Here is a 15,048-nt window from a genome sequence, read left to right as displayed (position 1 = left end):
AAGCACTGGGGAGGTTACAAGGGGATCAGGTTGTCCCACAGGGGGCTCACAGTCTTCATCCCCACTTTATAGATGAGGCAACTGAGGCCCAGAGAAGTCAAGTGACTTGCCCGAAGTCACACAGCTGACAAGTGGCCGAGCCAGAATTTGAACCCAGGACCTCTGACTCCAAAGCCCGGGCTCTTTCCACTGAGCCACGCTGACTTGCCCAAGGTCACGCAGCGGACAAGAGGTGGAGCTGGGATTTGAACCCAGGTCGTCTGCCTCCACCTTGGTTTTTGTGTTGCTCTCCGTGAGCCCACTGTTGGGTAGGGACCGTCTCTATATGTTGCCAACTTGTACTTCCCAAGCGCTTAGTACAGTGCTCTGCACACAGTAAGCGCTCAATAAATATGATTGATTGATTCCCCTCTCATCCCCCGTGCCATTTCTAGACGTCAATGGCCATGTTGGGTGGCAGGGCCCCAAGCAGAGTGATTTAGCGGAGGGATACTCACCCTGGCCACAATCCCAGCTTCCTGTTTTAACAGCTGGCTCAACCGTGTAGTCTTCTTGGAAATGGAGTGTGTGTTAAGGCGATAAAACCGCTCCCTCAGAGTTAGGTGCTCGGCTTTGTTGTACTTAGTTGCTGGAGTGTGTACCGTGGAGCGGAGAGAAAGGGAACAGATTAAAGCTAGAGACATCGTTGAGAGATCCGGTTTAGGTTCTTTACACACCATCGAGCCTAGCAGTTGAGGGAGGAAGTCTCTGAAGGTTAAAGGCAAAAAGGCTTAGATCTGACCCACCAGAGGCTACCGAATTCCTTTAATCTTCCATAATTAACAATAATAATAATAATGATAATAACGATGGCATTTATTAAGCGCTTACTATGTGCAAAGCACTGTTCTAAGCACTGGGGAGGTTAAAAGGTGATCAGGTTGTCCCACGGGGGGCTCACAGTCTTCATCCTCATTTTACAGATGAAGTAACTGAGGCACAGAAAAGTGTGCCTCACTTATTCATTCAATCGTATTTATTGAGCTCTTATTGTGTGCAGAGCAATCAATCAATCATATTTATTGAGCGCTTACTGTGTGCAGAGCACTTTACTAAGCTCTTGGAAAGTACAGTTTGGCAACAGAAAGAGACAATCCCTACCCTACAACAGGCTCACAGTCTAATAATAATAATAATGGCATTTATTAAGTGTTTACTATGTGAGAAGCAGTGTTCTAAGCACTGGGGAGGTTACAAGGTGATCAGGTTGTCCCACGGGGGGCTCACAGTCTTCATCCCCATTTTACAGATGAGGTAACTGAGGCAAAGAGAAGTTAAATGACTTGCCCAAAGTCACACAGCTGACAATTGGCGGAACTGGGATTTGAACCCATGACCTCTGACTCCAAAGCCCGTGCTCTTTCCGCTGAGCCGGAGTGGCCTGGGGAATAATAACAATAATAATGATAACAATAATAATAGTATTTGTTAAGTCCATACTATGTGTCTGCATATATATAATTCTATTTATTTTGATGGTATTGATGCCTGTCTACTTGTTTTGTTTTATTGTCTGTCTCCCCCTTCTAGACTGCGAGCCCTCTATTGGGTAGGGATTGTCTCTATCTGTTGCCAAATTGTATTTTCCAAGCGCTTAGTACAGTGCTCTGCACACAGTAAGCACTCAATACATATGATTGAATGAATGAATGAAAGCACTGTTCTAAACGCTGGGGTAGATACAGGCTAATCAGGTTGGACACAGTCCCTGTCCCACATGGGGTTCACAGTCTTAATCCCCATTTTACAGATGGGATAATTGAGGTACAGAGTTAAGTGAGTTGTCCACGGTCACCCAGCAGACAAGTGGAAGTGGATAGGGACCGTCTCTATATGTTGCCGAATTGTACTTCCCAAGCGCTTAGCACAGTGCTCTGCACACAGTAAGCGCTCAATAAATACAATTGATTGAATGATTGAATGAATGTACACATCTGTCATTTTATTTATCCCTTTGGTCTTCCCCTGCCTTCCAGCCCCAAAGTACTTAGACATAACTCTCACGTGGCTCAGTGGAAAGAGCCTGGGCTTGGGAGTCAGAGGTCATGGGTTCTAATCCTGGCTCCGCCACTTATCAGCTGGGTGACTTTGGGCAAGTCACTTAACTTCTCTGGGCCTCAGTTACTTCATCTGTAAAATGCGGATGAAGACTGTGAGCCCCATGTGGGACAACCTGATTACCTTGTCTCTCCCCCAGCACTTAGAACAGTGCTTGGCACATAGTAAGTGCTTAGTAAATACCAAAATTATTATTATTATTACCTTCTAGACTGTGAGCCCATTGTTGGGTAGGGACCGTCTCTATATGTTGCCGAATTGTACTTCCCAAGTGCTTAATACAGTGCTCTGCACACAGTAAGCGGTCAATAAATATTGAATGGAAGAGCCGGGAGTAGAAGCCAGGTCCTTCTGCTGCCCAGGCCCTTGCTCTTTCTACTAGGCCAGCCCACCGGGAGGAAGCAGGGGAGGGAGCGTTGGATAACGGGCCGACATCCTCACCAACTTCTCTGCGCCTCTTGTACTCGTTGATGTTGGCGTTGATCTCCTGAAGGGCCACGGTGGCTTCCTGGAGGCCTGGGAAAGCGCGGTCCTTGGGGGAGGTGTATTGGAGAATCTTCTGCAGCAGCAGAGGGTACTTGGTAATCCGCTGCACGGGCATCACCAGCAAGAAGGTCAGCCCTGAACGTCCAGCTTGAGGCCTGGAAGAGAATGTTGGACTAGAAACTGGACCAACTTAAAGGACAAAGCAGAGAAAGTCCACCCCTCTAAGGGCTTGAATGTGACGGGGGAGAGCCACTGTACTCTCACCAGCAAGAAGGTCAGCCCTGAACGTCCAGCTTGAGGCCTGGAAGAGAATGTTGGACTAGAAACTGGACCAACTTAAAGGACAAAGGACAGTAAGGGCTTGGATGTGAGGGGGAGAGCCGCTGTAGTCTCCTCATGGGCAAAGGTGCAGTCTTTGGGGGAGGTGTATTGGAGAATCTTCTGCAGCAGCAGAGGGTACTTGGTAATCCGCTGCACGGGCATCACCAGCAAGAAGGTCAGCCCTGAACGTCCAGCTTGAGGCCTGGAAGAGAATGTTGGACTAGAAACTGGACCAACTTAAAGGACAAAGCACAGTAAGGACTTGGATGTGAGGGGGAGAGCCGCTAGACTCTCCTCATGGGCAAAGGCGCCGTCTTTGAGGGAGGTGTATTGGGCAAGTCACTTAATTTCTCTGTGCCTCAGTTACCTCATCTGTAAAGTGGGGATTAAGACTGTGAGCCCCCTCAGTGCTCTGCACACAGTAAGCGCTCAATAAATACGATTGATTGATTTGGGACAACCTGATCACCTTGTAACCTCCCCAGTGCTTAGAACAGTGCTTTGCACATAGTAAGCACTTAATAAATGCCATCATTATTATTAATATTATTATTCTCTGAGCCTCAGTTACCTCATCTGTAAAATGGGGATTAAGACTGTGAGCCCCACGTGGGACAACCTGATCACCTTGTATCCCCCCAGCGCTTAGGACAGTGCTTTGTACTTAGTAAGCACTTAACAAATGCCACCATTATTATTATTATTATTACCAGCTAGTCGAGTTGGACACAGTCCATGTCCCTCATGGGGCTCATAGTCTTAATCCCCATTTTGCAGGTGAGGTAAATGAGACACAGAGAAGTTAAATCAATCAATCAATCAATCGTATTGAGCGCTTACTGTGTGCAGAGCACTGTACTAAGCGCTTGGGAAGTACAAGTTGGCAACATATAGAGATGGTCCCTACCCAACAGTAGGCTCACAGTCTAGAACAAAACATAGTAACAAAATAAAATAAATAGAATAGATACGTACAAGTAAAATAAATAAATAGAGTAATAAATACATACAAACATATATACATATATGCAGGTGCTGTGGGGAAGGGAAGGAGGTAGGGCAGGGGGCTGGAGAAGGGGGAGGAGGGGGAGAGGAAGGAGGTAAGTTAAATGACTTACCCAAGGTCACACATCAGACAAGCAGATTTAAATACCATAACTAACTAACCTCATATTATCAGCTAGTTGAGACAGGAGTACCAGCCCCATAGTCATGTACATTTCACAGCTAAGGATCTCTTCAGTAGCAAGTGGGGCTAAGGATAAGCTCTCAGGCCTTTCCACTGGGCAGGAGAAAGGAAGGACGGGGAAGGGAGGGAGCAACGGATCAGGGTCCCATGAGGGCAGCAGATCCAGGAATCTTTTGGTCAGGGGAGGAGGGAAGCGGAGCAAGCTAGAGTCAGCTGCCGGGTGTGCACAAAAGTCCGTCTTCTGGACGGAACAACTGGTCTCCACTGGGGTTGGCGGGTCAGTCAGCTGCCGCCCTTGGAAAGGTCAGGCTGTGGGCATCTGAATGAAAGCATTTGTCCCCTTTTCTGTCCTCAGGGCCCTCGGGTCTCAGAGCGAGCTCCCACTGGGATTTTCACAGATCGCCTTCCACCCAGCGGCTGGGATCCTGGCCTGCTGCTTGGGAGTTTCAGGAGAATGGCCGCATCCGTCCTAAAGAACAATATGCTTGGGGGGGTTAGGGAGGGAGAGGTAGATCCTATTGCGGGGCTGGGATCCCACCCCAGGCAACACCCCTGGGGCCGCTACTCACACTACGGCAGTGAGGACCTCCTGGATGCTCTGCTGAAGCCCAGCATCCTTCTTGTACGCCTCCACCAGGGACAGGGCCTGGTCATAGTTGACACAGTAGGTCCTGTAGACCCCCTCTATGTCCTCTCTGAGCTCCAAGAATAGGCTACCTGTGGGAACAAATAATAATAAATGTGGCATTTGTTAAGCGCTTATTATGTTCATTCATTCAATCGTATTTATTGAGCGCTTACTGTGTGCGGAGCACTGTACTAGAGAATAGAGAAGCAGCGTGGCTCAGTGGAAAAAGCACGGGCTTTGGAATCAGAGGTAATGGGTTCACATCCCGGCTCTGCCAATTGTCAGCTGGGTGACCTTGGGCAAGTCACAACTTCTCTGAGCCTCAGTTCCCTCATCTGTAAAATGGGGATTAAGACTGTGAGCCCCCTGTGGGACAACCTGATCATCTTGTAACCTCCCCAGCACTTAGAACAGTGCTTTGCACACAGTAAGCTCTTAATAAATGCCATTATTATTATGGGAGGCCCATCTCCTCCAAGAGGCCTTCCCTGACTAAGCCCCACTTTCTTCTGCTCCCATTCCCTTCTGCGTTGCCCGGACTTAGGCCTTTTATTTATCCTCCATCCCAGCCCCACAATGCTGATGTACATATGGAGAAGCAGCGTGGCTCGGAGGAAAGAGCGCAGGCTTTGGAGTCAGCAGTCACGGGTTCAAATCCCGGCTTCGCCAACTGTCAGCTGTATGACTTTGGGCAAGTCACTTCACTTCTCTGGGCCTCAGTTACCTCAGCTGTAAAATGGGGATTAAAACTAGGAGCCCCCCGTGGGACAACCTGATCACCTTGAAACCTCCCCAGTGCTTAGAACAGTGCTTCGCACATAGTAAGCGCTTAACAAATACCATCATTATTATATCTGTAATTGCATTTATTTCTATTAATGTCCGTCTTCCCCTCTAGACTGTAAGCTCCTTGTGCGCAGAGAATATGCCTGCTTATTGTTGTATTATACTCCCCCAAGTGCTTATTACAGTGATTCGCAGACAGAAGCGTTCAATAAATATGATGGGGAGAATAAGGAAGAGAGGGCAGGGGGACTCCAAGGTTGTTGTGGCTCTTGCCACAATATGCCATGATACCCCAGCTTGATCCATTGGCCCATTCCCAGATCACTTTAGTCAGGGAAAAATCCCAAGCAGTTTTCCTGTCACTGTGGCCCAGGAACCATGATGGAAAGGGTGACCAGTCTCTCAGTCAGTCAAACGTATTTACTGAGCACTTAATGTGTGCAGAGCACTGTACTAAGCACTTGGGAGAGTACAGTATAAGAATTCACAGGCACATTTCCTGCTCACATTGACTACAACTGGCCAGGAACTTCCCCAAAACTCCTAATGCATCATCCAATACAGTACCTTTCCCTCTAGACTGTAACCTCGTCGTGGGCCGAGTCTACCAACTCTGCTTGTTTTCTACTCTCCCAAGCACTTAGTACAGGGCTCAGCACAAAGTTATCAGCCCATCAATCAATGGTATTGAGCTCTCACTATGTGCAGAGCACTGTACTAAGCGCTTGGGAGAGTACAGTGCAACCGAGTTCCTTGCCTTTACATTCACATTCCTTGCCTTTAACCAGTTTACAGCCTAGAGGAAGGGTTCAGTGACATCACCCAACACTCCAGCCACCCAGATTTATGCCTGAGTCTAACATCTTTAAACCTGGAATGTAAATGCTCACTGGAAGGACCCTGGAGAGGAATCCTTCTCAAAGTCTTCATGAAAAGCAGCATAGTCTAGTGGTTAGAGCACGGGAGTCCAAAAAATCCAAGTTCTAATCTCTGCTCTGCCACTTTCATTCATTCAATCGTATTTGTTGAGCGCTTACTGTGTGCAGAGCACTGTACTAAGCACTTGACTGCTGTGTGTCCTTAGGCAAGTCATTTCATTTCTCTGTGCCTCAGTTCCCTCGTCTGTAAAATGGGGATTAAGACTATGAGCCCCAGGTAGGGCAGGGGCTGTGTCCAATTCATTCATTCATTCAATCGTATTTGTTGAGTGCTTACTGGGTGCAGAGCACTGTACTAAGCACTTGACTGCTGTGTGTCCTTAGGCAAGTCATTTCATTTCTCTGTGCCTCAGTTCCCTCATCGGTAAAATGGGGATTAAGACTATGAGGCCCAGGTAGGGCAGGGGCTGTGTCCAATTCATTCATTCATTCAGTCGTATTAATTGAGCGCTTACTGTGTGCAGAGCACTGTACTAAGCACTTGACTGCTGTGTGTCCTTAGGCAAGTCATTTCATTTCTCTGTGCCTCAGTTCCCTCATCTGTAAAATGGGGATTAAGACTATGAGCCCCAGGTAGGACAGGGGCTGTGTCCAATTCATTCATTCATTCAGTCGTATTTGTTGAGCGCTTACTGTGTGCAGAGCACTGTACTAAGCACTTGACTGCTGTGTGTCCTTAGGCAAGTCATTTCATTTCTCTGTGTCTCAGTTCCCTCGTCTGTAAAATGGGGATTAAGACTATGAGCCCCAGGTAGGACAGGGGCTGTGTCCTATTCATTCATTCATTCAATCGCATTTATTGAGCGCTTACTGGGTGCAGAGCACTGTACTAAGCGCTTGGGAAGTACAAGTTGGCAACATGTAGCTGATCCAATCTGATCAGCTTGTATCTACCCCGGTGCTTAGTACAGCGTCTGGAACGTAGTAAGAGCTTAACAAATATCATATTTAAAAAAAAAGGTTATGAATCACCTCAACTGAGAAAACCGACCTCAGCCTGAGGAACTGGATTTCCCCCTCAGAGGTGAGAGGCTTTGTCTTAGAGCTCAGGAGGGGGGCAGTTAAGATGGAAATGCCCACCCAAAACCCTGACCCCAGTTGGACTTCCCAGCTGATCCGATCCCGCTGATCCTCAGCCCGGAGTGACTGGCCAAGGGAATCCCCTCACTTTCAAACTTACTGATCAGACTGAGTTGTTCGGAACCTCCGGCGGATGCGGCCTCCAAGCCTCTGAGGAGATGGAGAGAGACCAGTACGATGTCATCCATGTTGGAGAAAAGTATATCCGAGTCACCCTCCGGCAGCTGGAAAGGCCGAGAAAGTCACATGAGGCCGTGAATGGGAAACAGCCTGGCTTGAGCGCTTTTAATAGGGGTCATGACAAAAATAATAATAATAATGGTATTTGTTAAGTGCTTACTATGTGTGAAGCACTGTTCTAAATGCTGGGGGGGGTTACAGTGTGAAGCAGCTGAGGAGCAGCGTGGCTCAGTGGAAAGAGCCTGGGCTTTGGAGTCAGAGGTCATGGGTTCAAATCCCAGCCCCACCAATTGTCAGCTGTGTGACTTTGGGCAAGTCACTTCTCTGGGCCTCAGTTCCATCATCTGTAAAATGGGGATTAAGACTGTGAGCCCCCCGTGGGACAACCTGATCACCTTGTAACCTCCCCAGCGCTTCGAACAGTGCTTTGCACATAGTAAGTGCTTAATAAATGCCATTATTATTATTATTATTATTACAAGGTGATCAGGTTGTCCCACATGGGGCTCACAGTCTTAATCTCCATTTTATAGATGAGGTAACTGAGGCACAGAGAAGTAAAGTGGCTTGCCCAAAGTCACGTAGCTTACAAGTGGCAGAGCGAGGATTGGAACCCATGACCTCTGACTCCCAAGCCCGTGCTCTTTCCGCTGAACCACGCTGCTTCTCTAATAATAATGTTGGTATTTGTTAAGCGCTTACTATGTGCCAAGCACTGTTCTAAGCACTGGGGGGGGGGAATACAAGGTGATCAGGTTGTCCCACGGGGGGCTCACAGTCTTCATTCCCATTTTACAGATGAGGGAACGGAGGCCCAGAGAAGTGAAGTGACTTGCCCAAGGTCACACAGCTGACAAGTGGCGGAGCCGGGATTAAAACCCAAACCACAGTCTCCCCCTTCTAGACTGTGAGCCCGCTGTTGGGTAGGGACTGTCTCTATGTGTTGCCGACTTGTACTTCCCAAGTGCTTAGTGCAGTGCTCTGCACACAGTAAGTGCTCAATAAATACGATTGAGTGATTAATTGATTGATTGATTGATTGACCTCTGGCTCCCCAGCCCGGGCTCTTTCCGCTGAGCCACGAAGCGGGTTAGAGTCTCTGTTCCAGGAGCTGGTCAGCTATGAAAGCTGGGACTCTTGAGGGAAGGAAATATCGCAAGAAGGAGAAAACTGGCAGTTGTTCTCCAGGATCACTTCTTTGGTCAGTTGCCTAGCTGGGTTGGCTCCAAGATGAACCGGGGAATTTCGCTTCCTGATGACGTGACTGTTACAATCTTACACTCTAATAGATTCTCCTCCTCCTCTAGAGAATAGATTCTCTTCTAGACTGTGAGCCCACTGTTGGGTAGGGACTGCCTCTATTTGTTGCCAACTTGTACTTCCCAAGCGCTTAGTACAGTGCTCTGCACACAGTAAGCGCTCAATAAATGCGATTGATTGATTGATTGATTCTCCTGCAGCCAGGGAGATCACCCCTGCCCTCTGTCCACCTCACCCCTCCCCAAGTTTTGACTAATCTCTCTCCCAACCTCTCCCCCCTCAATCAATACCACAATTCTAGACTGTGAACCCACTGTTAGGTAGGGACCGTCTCTATATGTTGCCAACTTGTACTTCCCAAGCGCTTAGTCCAGTGCTCTGCACACAGTAAGCGCTCAATAAATACGATTGATTGATTGATTGATTCAAGTGTGTATAGAGCTGTGCTAAGCAATCAGACTCCGGAGTTGTATGTTTGGCTCTTTCTCTCTATGGTATTTGTTAAGCACTTACTATGCGCCAGGCACTGCTCTAAGCGCTAAAGTAGAAATAAGGTAATCATTCATTCATTCAATTGTATTTACTGTGTGCAGAGCACTGTACTAAGCGTTTGGGAAAGTAATAATATTAATAATGGCATTTATTAAGCGTTTACTATGTGCAAAGCACTGTTCTAAGCACTGGGGAGGTTACAAGGTGACCAGGTTGTCTCACCGGGGGCTCACAGTCTTCATTCCCATTTTCCAGATGAGGTAACTGAGGCAGAGAAGTGAAGTGACTTGCCCAAGGTCACACAACTGACAATTGGCGGAGCTGGGATTTGAACCCATGACCTCTGACTCCAAAGCCCGGGCTCTTTCCACTGAGCCACGCCGCTTCTCTAAGCACTTCTCTAAGCTACAAGTACTGTACTAAGTACAGTACAATACATCTTGTACATATCTACTATCTTGTACATATCTACTATTCTATTTATTTTGTTAATGATGCACATTTAGCTTTAATTCTGTTTGTTCTGATGACTTGACACCTGTCCACATGTTTTGTTTTGTTCTCTGTCTCCTCCTTCTAGACTGTGAGCCCGTTGTTGGGTAGGGACCGTCTCTATATGTTGCCGACTTGTACTTCCCAAGCGCTTAGTCCAGTGCTCTGCACACAGTAAGCGCTCAATAAATACGATTGAACGAATGAACAGTACAGAGTGATAGTTCCTGCCCACAATTGCTCACAGTCTAGAGGAAACTCACAGTCCGTGTCCCAAATGGGGCTCACAGCCTGAATCCCCATTTTACAGAGGAGGGAACTGAGGCCCAGAGAAGGGAAGTGATCGACCCTCGGCCCACCTCATCCCCCGGGCCTGGAATGCCCTCCCTCTGCCCAACCACCAAGCTAGCTCTCTTCCTCACTTCAAGGCCCTACTGAGAGCTCACCTCCTCCAGGAGGCCTTCCCGGACTGAGCCCCTTCCTTCCTCTCCCCTTCATCGCCCTCTCCATCCCCCCATCTTACCACCTTCCCTTCCCCACAGCACCTGTATATATGTATATCAATCAGTCAATCAATCAATCAATCGTATTTATTGAGCGCTTACTGTGTGCAGAGCACTGTACTAAGCGCTTGGGAAGTACAAGCTGGCAACATATAGAGACATTCCCTACCCAACAGTGGGCTCACAGTCTAAAAGGGGGAGACAGAGAACAAAACCAAACATACTAACAAAATAAAATAAATAGAATAGATATGTATAAGTAAAATAAATAAATAGAGTAATAAATATGTACAAACATTACATATATACAGGTACATATTTCTTACTCTCTTTTGCTTGTACATATCTATTCTATTTATTTTATTTTGTTAGTATCTTTGGTTTTGTTCTCTGTCTCCCCCTTTTAGACTGTGAGCCCACTGTTGGGTAGGGACTGTCTCTATATGTTGCCAGCTTGTACTTCCCAAGCACTTAGTACAGTGCTCTCAACACAGTTAGTGCTCAATAAATACGATTGATTGATTGATTGATTGACTTGCTCAAGGTCGCACAGCAGGAAAGAGATGGAGCGGGGATGAGAACTCAGGTCCTTCCGACTCCAAAGCCTGTGTTCTATCCACTAGGCCATGCTGCTACATGCTTCTTCCTCCCGCAAACTCTCCTTTCCTCCGTTACCTGCTTCAGTTGGGGCCGAATATCCGAGGTGCACAGCTGGAGAGTGTGCACATAGCTCGCCTCTGTTCTGGTCAGCTCTTCCGCGGCCAGCCTTTGGTTCGACTCCATTTTGTCGAGGGTCTCCGTTTCCTCTTTCGGGTCACTTTGGTCCCCCGGCCCCTCTGTCGTACCAGACTTCTCGCCAGGACTGGAATCTGCCATGTCCTCAGACACTGAAAGACACAAAGGTAGCGGGGTGTCCATTAAATTCATCCATTCATTCATTCAATCGTATTTATTGAGCCCTTGCCGTGTGCAGACACTGTACTAAGCACTTGGGAAGTACAAGTTGGCAGCGTATAGAGACGGTCCCTACCCAACAACGGGCTCACGGTCTAGAGGGGGGAGACAGAGAACAAAACAAAACATGTGGACAGGTGTCAAGTCATCAGAATAAATAGAAGTAAAGCTAGATCAATCAAACAATCAATCGTATTTATTGAGCGCTTACTGTGTGCAGAGCACTGGACTAAGCGCTTGGGAAGCACAAGTTGGCAACATATAGAGATGGTCCCTACCCAACAGTGGGCTTACAGTCTAAAAGGGGGAGACAGAGAACAAAACCAAACGTACTAACAAAATAAAATAAATAGAATAGATATGTACAAGTAAAATAAATAAATAAATAGAGTAATAAATATGTACAAACATATATACATATATACAGGTGCTGTGGGGACATCATTACCAAAATAAATAGAATAGTAAATATGTACAAGTAAAATAAATAAAGTAATAAATCATCATCATCAATCGTATTTATTGAGCGCTTACTGTGTGCAGAGCACTGTACTAAGCGCTTGGGAAGTACAAATTGGCAACATATAGAGACGGTCCCTACCCAACAGTGGGCTCACAGTCTAAAAGGGGGAGACAGAGAACAAAACCAAACATACTAACAAAATAAAATAAATAGAATAGATATATACAAGTAAAATAAATAAATAAATAAATAAATAGAGTAATAAATATGTACAAACATATATACATATCTACAGGTGCTGTGGGGACATCATTACCAAAATAAATAGAATAGTAACTACGTACAAGTAAAATAAATAAAGTAATAAATCTGTACAAACATATCTACAGGTGCTGTGGGGAGGGGAAGGAAGTAAGGCGGGGGGGATGGGGAGGGGGAGAGGAAAGAGGGGGCTCAGTCTGGGAAGGCCTCCTGGAGGAGGGGAGCTCATCACTAGATTATTTCTCCCTCCCACATCCATTCTTAGAAAATCCTCCTTACACATCAAAGGAAGTTGCTGACTAGCAAGTGTGAATTGTGTCCGAGAAGGACACTTTAGTACTTCCCACTTCGGCCCGTAGAGAAGCAGCTTGGCCTAGTGGAAAGAGCCCGGCTTTGGAGTCAGATGACTTGGGTTGGAATCCCGGCTCCACCAATCAATCAATCAATCAATCAATCGTATTTATTGAGCGCTTACTGTGTGCAGAGCACTGGGCTAAGCGCTTGGGAAGTACAAGTTGGCAACATATAGAGACGGTCCCTACCCAACAGTGGGCTCACAGTCTAAAAGGGGGAGACAGAGAACAAAACCAAACGTACTAACAAAATAAAATAAATAGAATAGATATATACAAGTAAAATAAATAAATAAATAAATAAATAAATAGAGTAATAAATATGTACAAACATATATACATATCTACAGGTGCTGTGGGGACATCATTACCAAAATAAATAGAATAGTAACTACGTACAAGTAAAATAAATAAAGTAATAAATCGGTACAAACATATATACAGGTGCTGTGGGGAGGGGAAGGAGGTAAGGCGGGGGGGATGGGGAGGGGGAGAGGAAAGAGGGGGCTCAGTCTGGGAAGGCCTCCTGGAGGAGGGGAGCTCATCACTAGATTATTTCTCCCTCCCACATCCATTCTTAGAAAATCCTCCTTACACATCAAAGGAAGTTGCTGACTAGCAAGTGTGAATTGTGTCCGAGAAGGACACTTTAGTACTTCCCCCTTTGGCTGTAGAGAAGCAGCTTGGCCTAGTGGAAAGAGTCCGGGCTTTGGAGTCAGACGACTTGGGTTGGAATCCCGGCTCCACCACCTGTCTGCTGTGTGACCTTGGACAACTCACTTCACTTCTCTGTGCTTCGGTTACCTCATCTGTAAAACGGGGATGAAGACTGCGAGCCCCAAGTGGGATAGGGACTGTGCCCGACCCGACTGGCTTGTATCCACCCCAGCACTTCGTACGGTGCTGGAACATAGTAAGTGCTTAACAAACACCACAATTATTATGATTTTTGTTATTGTGATTATTATTATGGCTCTTTCTGAAGTCAAACTGTAGCTTCCAGGAGACCCCCAAGGCAGGCCTTCTTTGTGACTCTCCCCCTTTCAGCTGTAGAGTTACTTACCGAGAGCTCACCTCCTCCAGGAGGCCTTTCCAGACTGAGCCCCCTTTTTCCTCTCCCCCTCTCCATCCCCCCCGCCCTACCTCCTTCCCCTCCCCACAGCACCTGTAGATATGTTTGTACAGATTTATCACTCTATTTATTTCACTTGTCCATATTTACTATTCTCTTTATTTTGTTAATGATGTGCTTCTAGCTTTCCTTCTATTTATTCTGATGACACCTGTCCACATGTTTTGTTCTGTTGTCTGTCTCCCCCTTCTAGACTGTGAGCCCGTTGTTGGGTAGGGACCGTCTCTATATGTTGCCAACTTGTACTTCCCGAGCGCTTAGTACAGTGCTCTGCACACAGTAAGCGCTCAATAAATACGACTGAATGAATGAGTGGAGTCCAACAGTGGATGTGACCCCCAACCACCTCCTATTATTGATTCTGCCATCCTGGTGCCAGCCCACTCCTCCTCCCAACACCTGAAGATGCATAAAGTAGAGGGCAAGAATAATAATAATAATAATTGTGGTATTTGTTAAGCACTTACTGTGTGCCAGGCACTATACTAAGCGCTGGGGTTGATAAAAGCAAATCAGGCTGGACACAGTCCCTGCCCCACATAATAATAATAATAATGATGGCATTTGTTAAGTGCTTACTATGTGCAAAGCACTGTTCTAGGCGCTGGGGGGGATACAAGGTGATTAAGTTGCCCCACGGGGGGCTCACAGTCTTAATCCCCACTTTACAGATGAGGTAACTGAGGCTCAGAGAAGTTAAGTGAATTGCCCAAGGTCACACAGCAGACATGTGGCAGAGCCGGCATTTGAACCCATGACCTCTGACTCCAAAGCCCGGGCTCTTTCCACTGAGCCACGCTGCTTCTAATCCCCATTATACAAATGAGGTAACTGAGGCCTAGAGAATAATAATAATGATGGTATTTGTTAAGCGCTTACTATGTGCAAAGCACTGTTCTAAGCTCTGGGGAGGTTACAAGGTGATCAGGTTGTCCCACGGGGGGCTTACAGTTTTAATCCCCATTTCACAGATGAGAGAACTGAGGCACAGAGAAGTGAAGTGACTTGCCCAAAGTCACACAGCTGACAGTTGGCAAGCCAGTATTTGAACCCATGACCTCTGACTCCAAATAATAATAATAATAATGATGATGGCATTTATTAAACGTTTACTATGTGCAAAGCACTGTTCTAAGCGCTGGGGAGGTTACAAGATGATTAGGTTGTCCCATGGGGGGCTCACAGTCTTAATCTCCTCACCGTGCCTCGTTCTCGCCTGTCCCGCCATCGACCCCTGGCCCACGTCCTCTCCCGGGCCTGGAATGCCCTCCCTCTGCCCACCCGCCAAGCTAGCTCTCTTCCTCCCTTCAAGGCCCTGCTGAGAGCTCACCTCCTCCAGGAGGCCTTCCCAGACTGAACCCCTTCCTTCCTCTCCCCCTCGTCCCCCTCTCCATCCCCCCCATCTTACCTCCTTCCCTTTCCCACAGCACCTG

General features: G+C 46.9%; 1 protein-coding gene across 1 annotated transcript in view; it reads right to left on the bottom strand.

The window, feature by feature from the left end:
- ARHGEF37 (Rho guanine nucleotide exchange factor 37) overlaps positions 1-15,048 on the bottom strand; it is a 45,756-nt gene that overhangs the window by 15,097 nt on the left and 15,611 nt on the right. The window contains exons 2-6 of the mRNA XM_038740775.1: positions 11,128-11,339; positions 7,626-7,749; positions 4,663-4,810; positions 2,539-2,738; positions 498-628 (exon numbers count right to left, since the gene is read on the bottom strand). Of these exons, the coding sequence (XP_038596703.1) occupies positions 498-628; positions 2,539-2,738; positions 4,663-4,810; positions 7,626-7,749; positions 11,128-11,328 (804 nt within the window). The 5' untranslated portion in view covers positions 11,329-11,339. The remainder of the gene's footprint in view (positions 1-497; positions 629-2,538; positions 2,739-4,662; positions 4,811-7,625; positions 7,750-11,127; positions 11,340-15,048) is intronic.

This window comes from Tachyglossus aculeatus, chromosome X1, assembly GCF_015852505.1.
Source record: "Tachyglossus aculeatus isolate mTacAcu1 chromosome X1, mTacAcu1.pri, whole genome shotgun sequence".
Classification (NCBI taxonomy): Eukaryota; Metazoa; Chordata; class Mammalia; order Monotremata; family Tachyglossidae; genus Tachyglossus; species Tachyglossus aculeatus.
The sequence above is the reverse complement of the archived record's forward strand: the minus strand, read 5'-3'. Positions and strand labels throughout refer to the sequence as shown.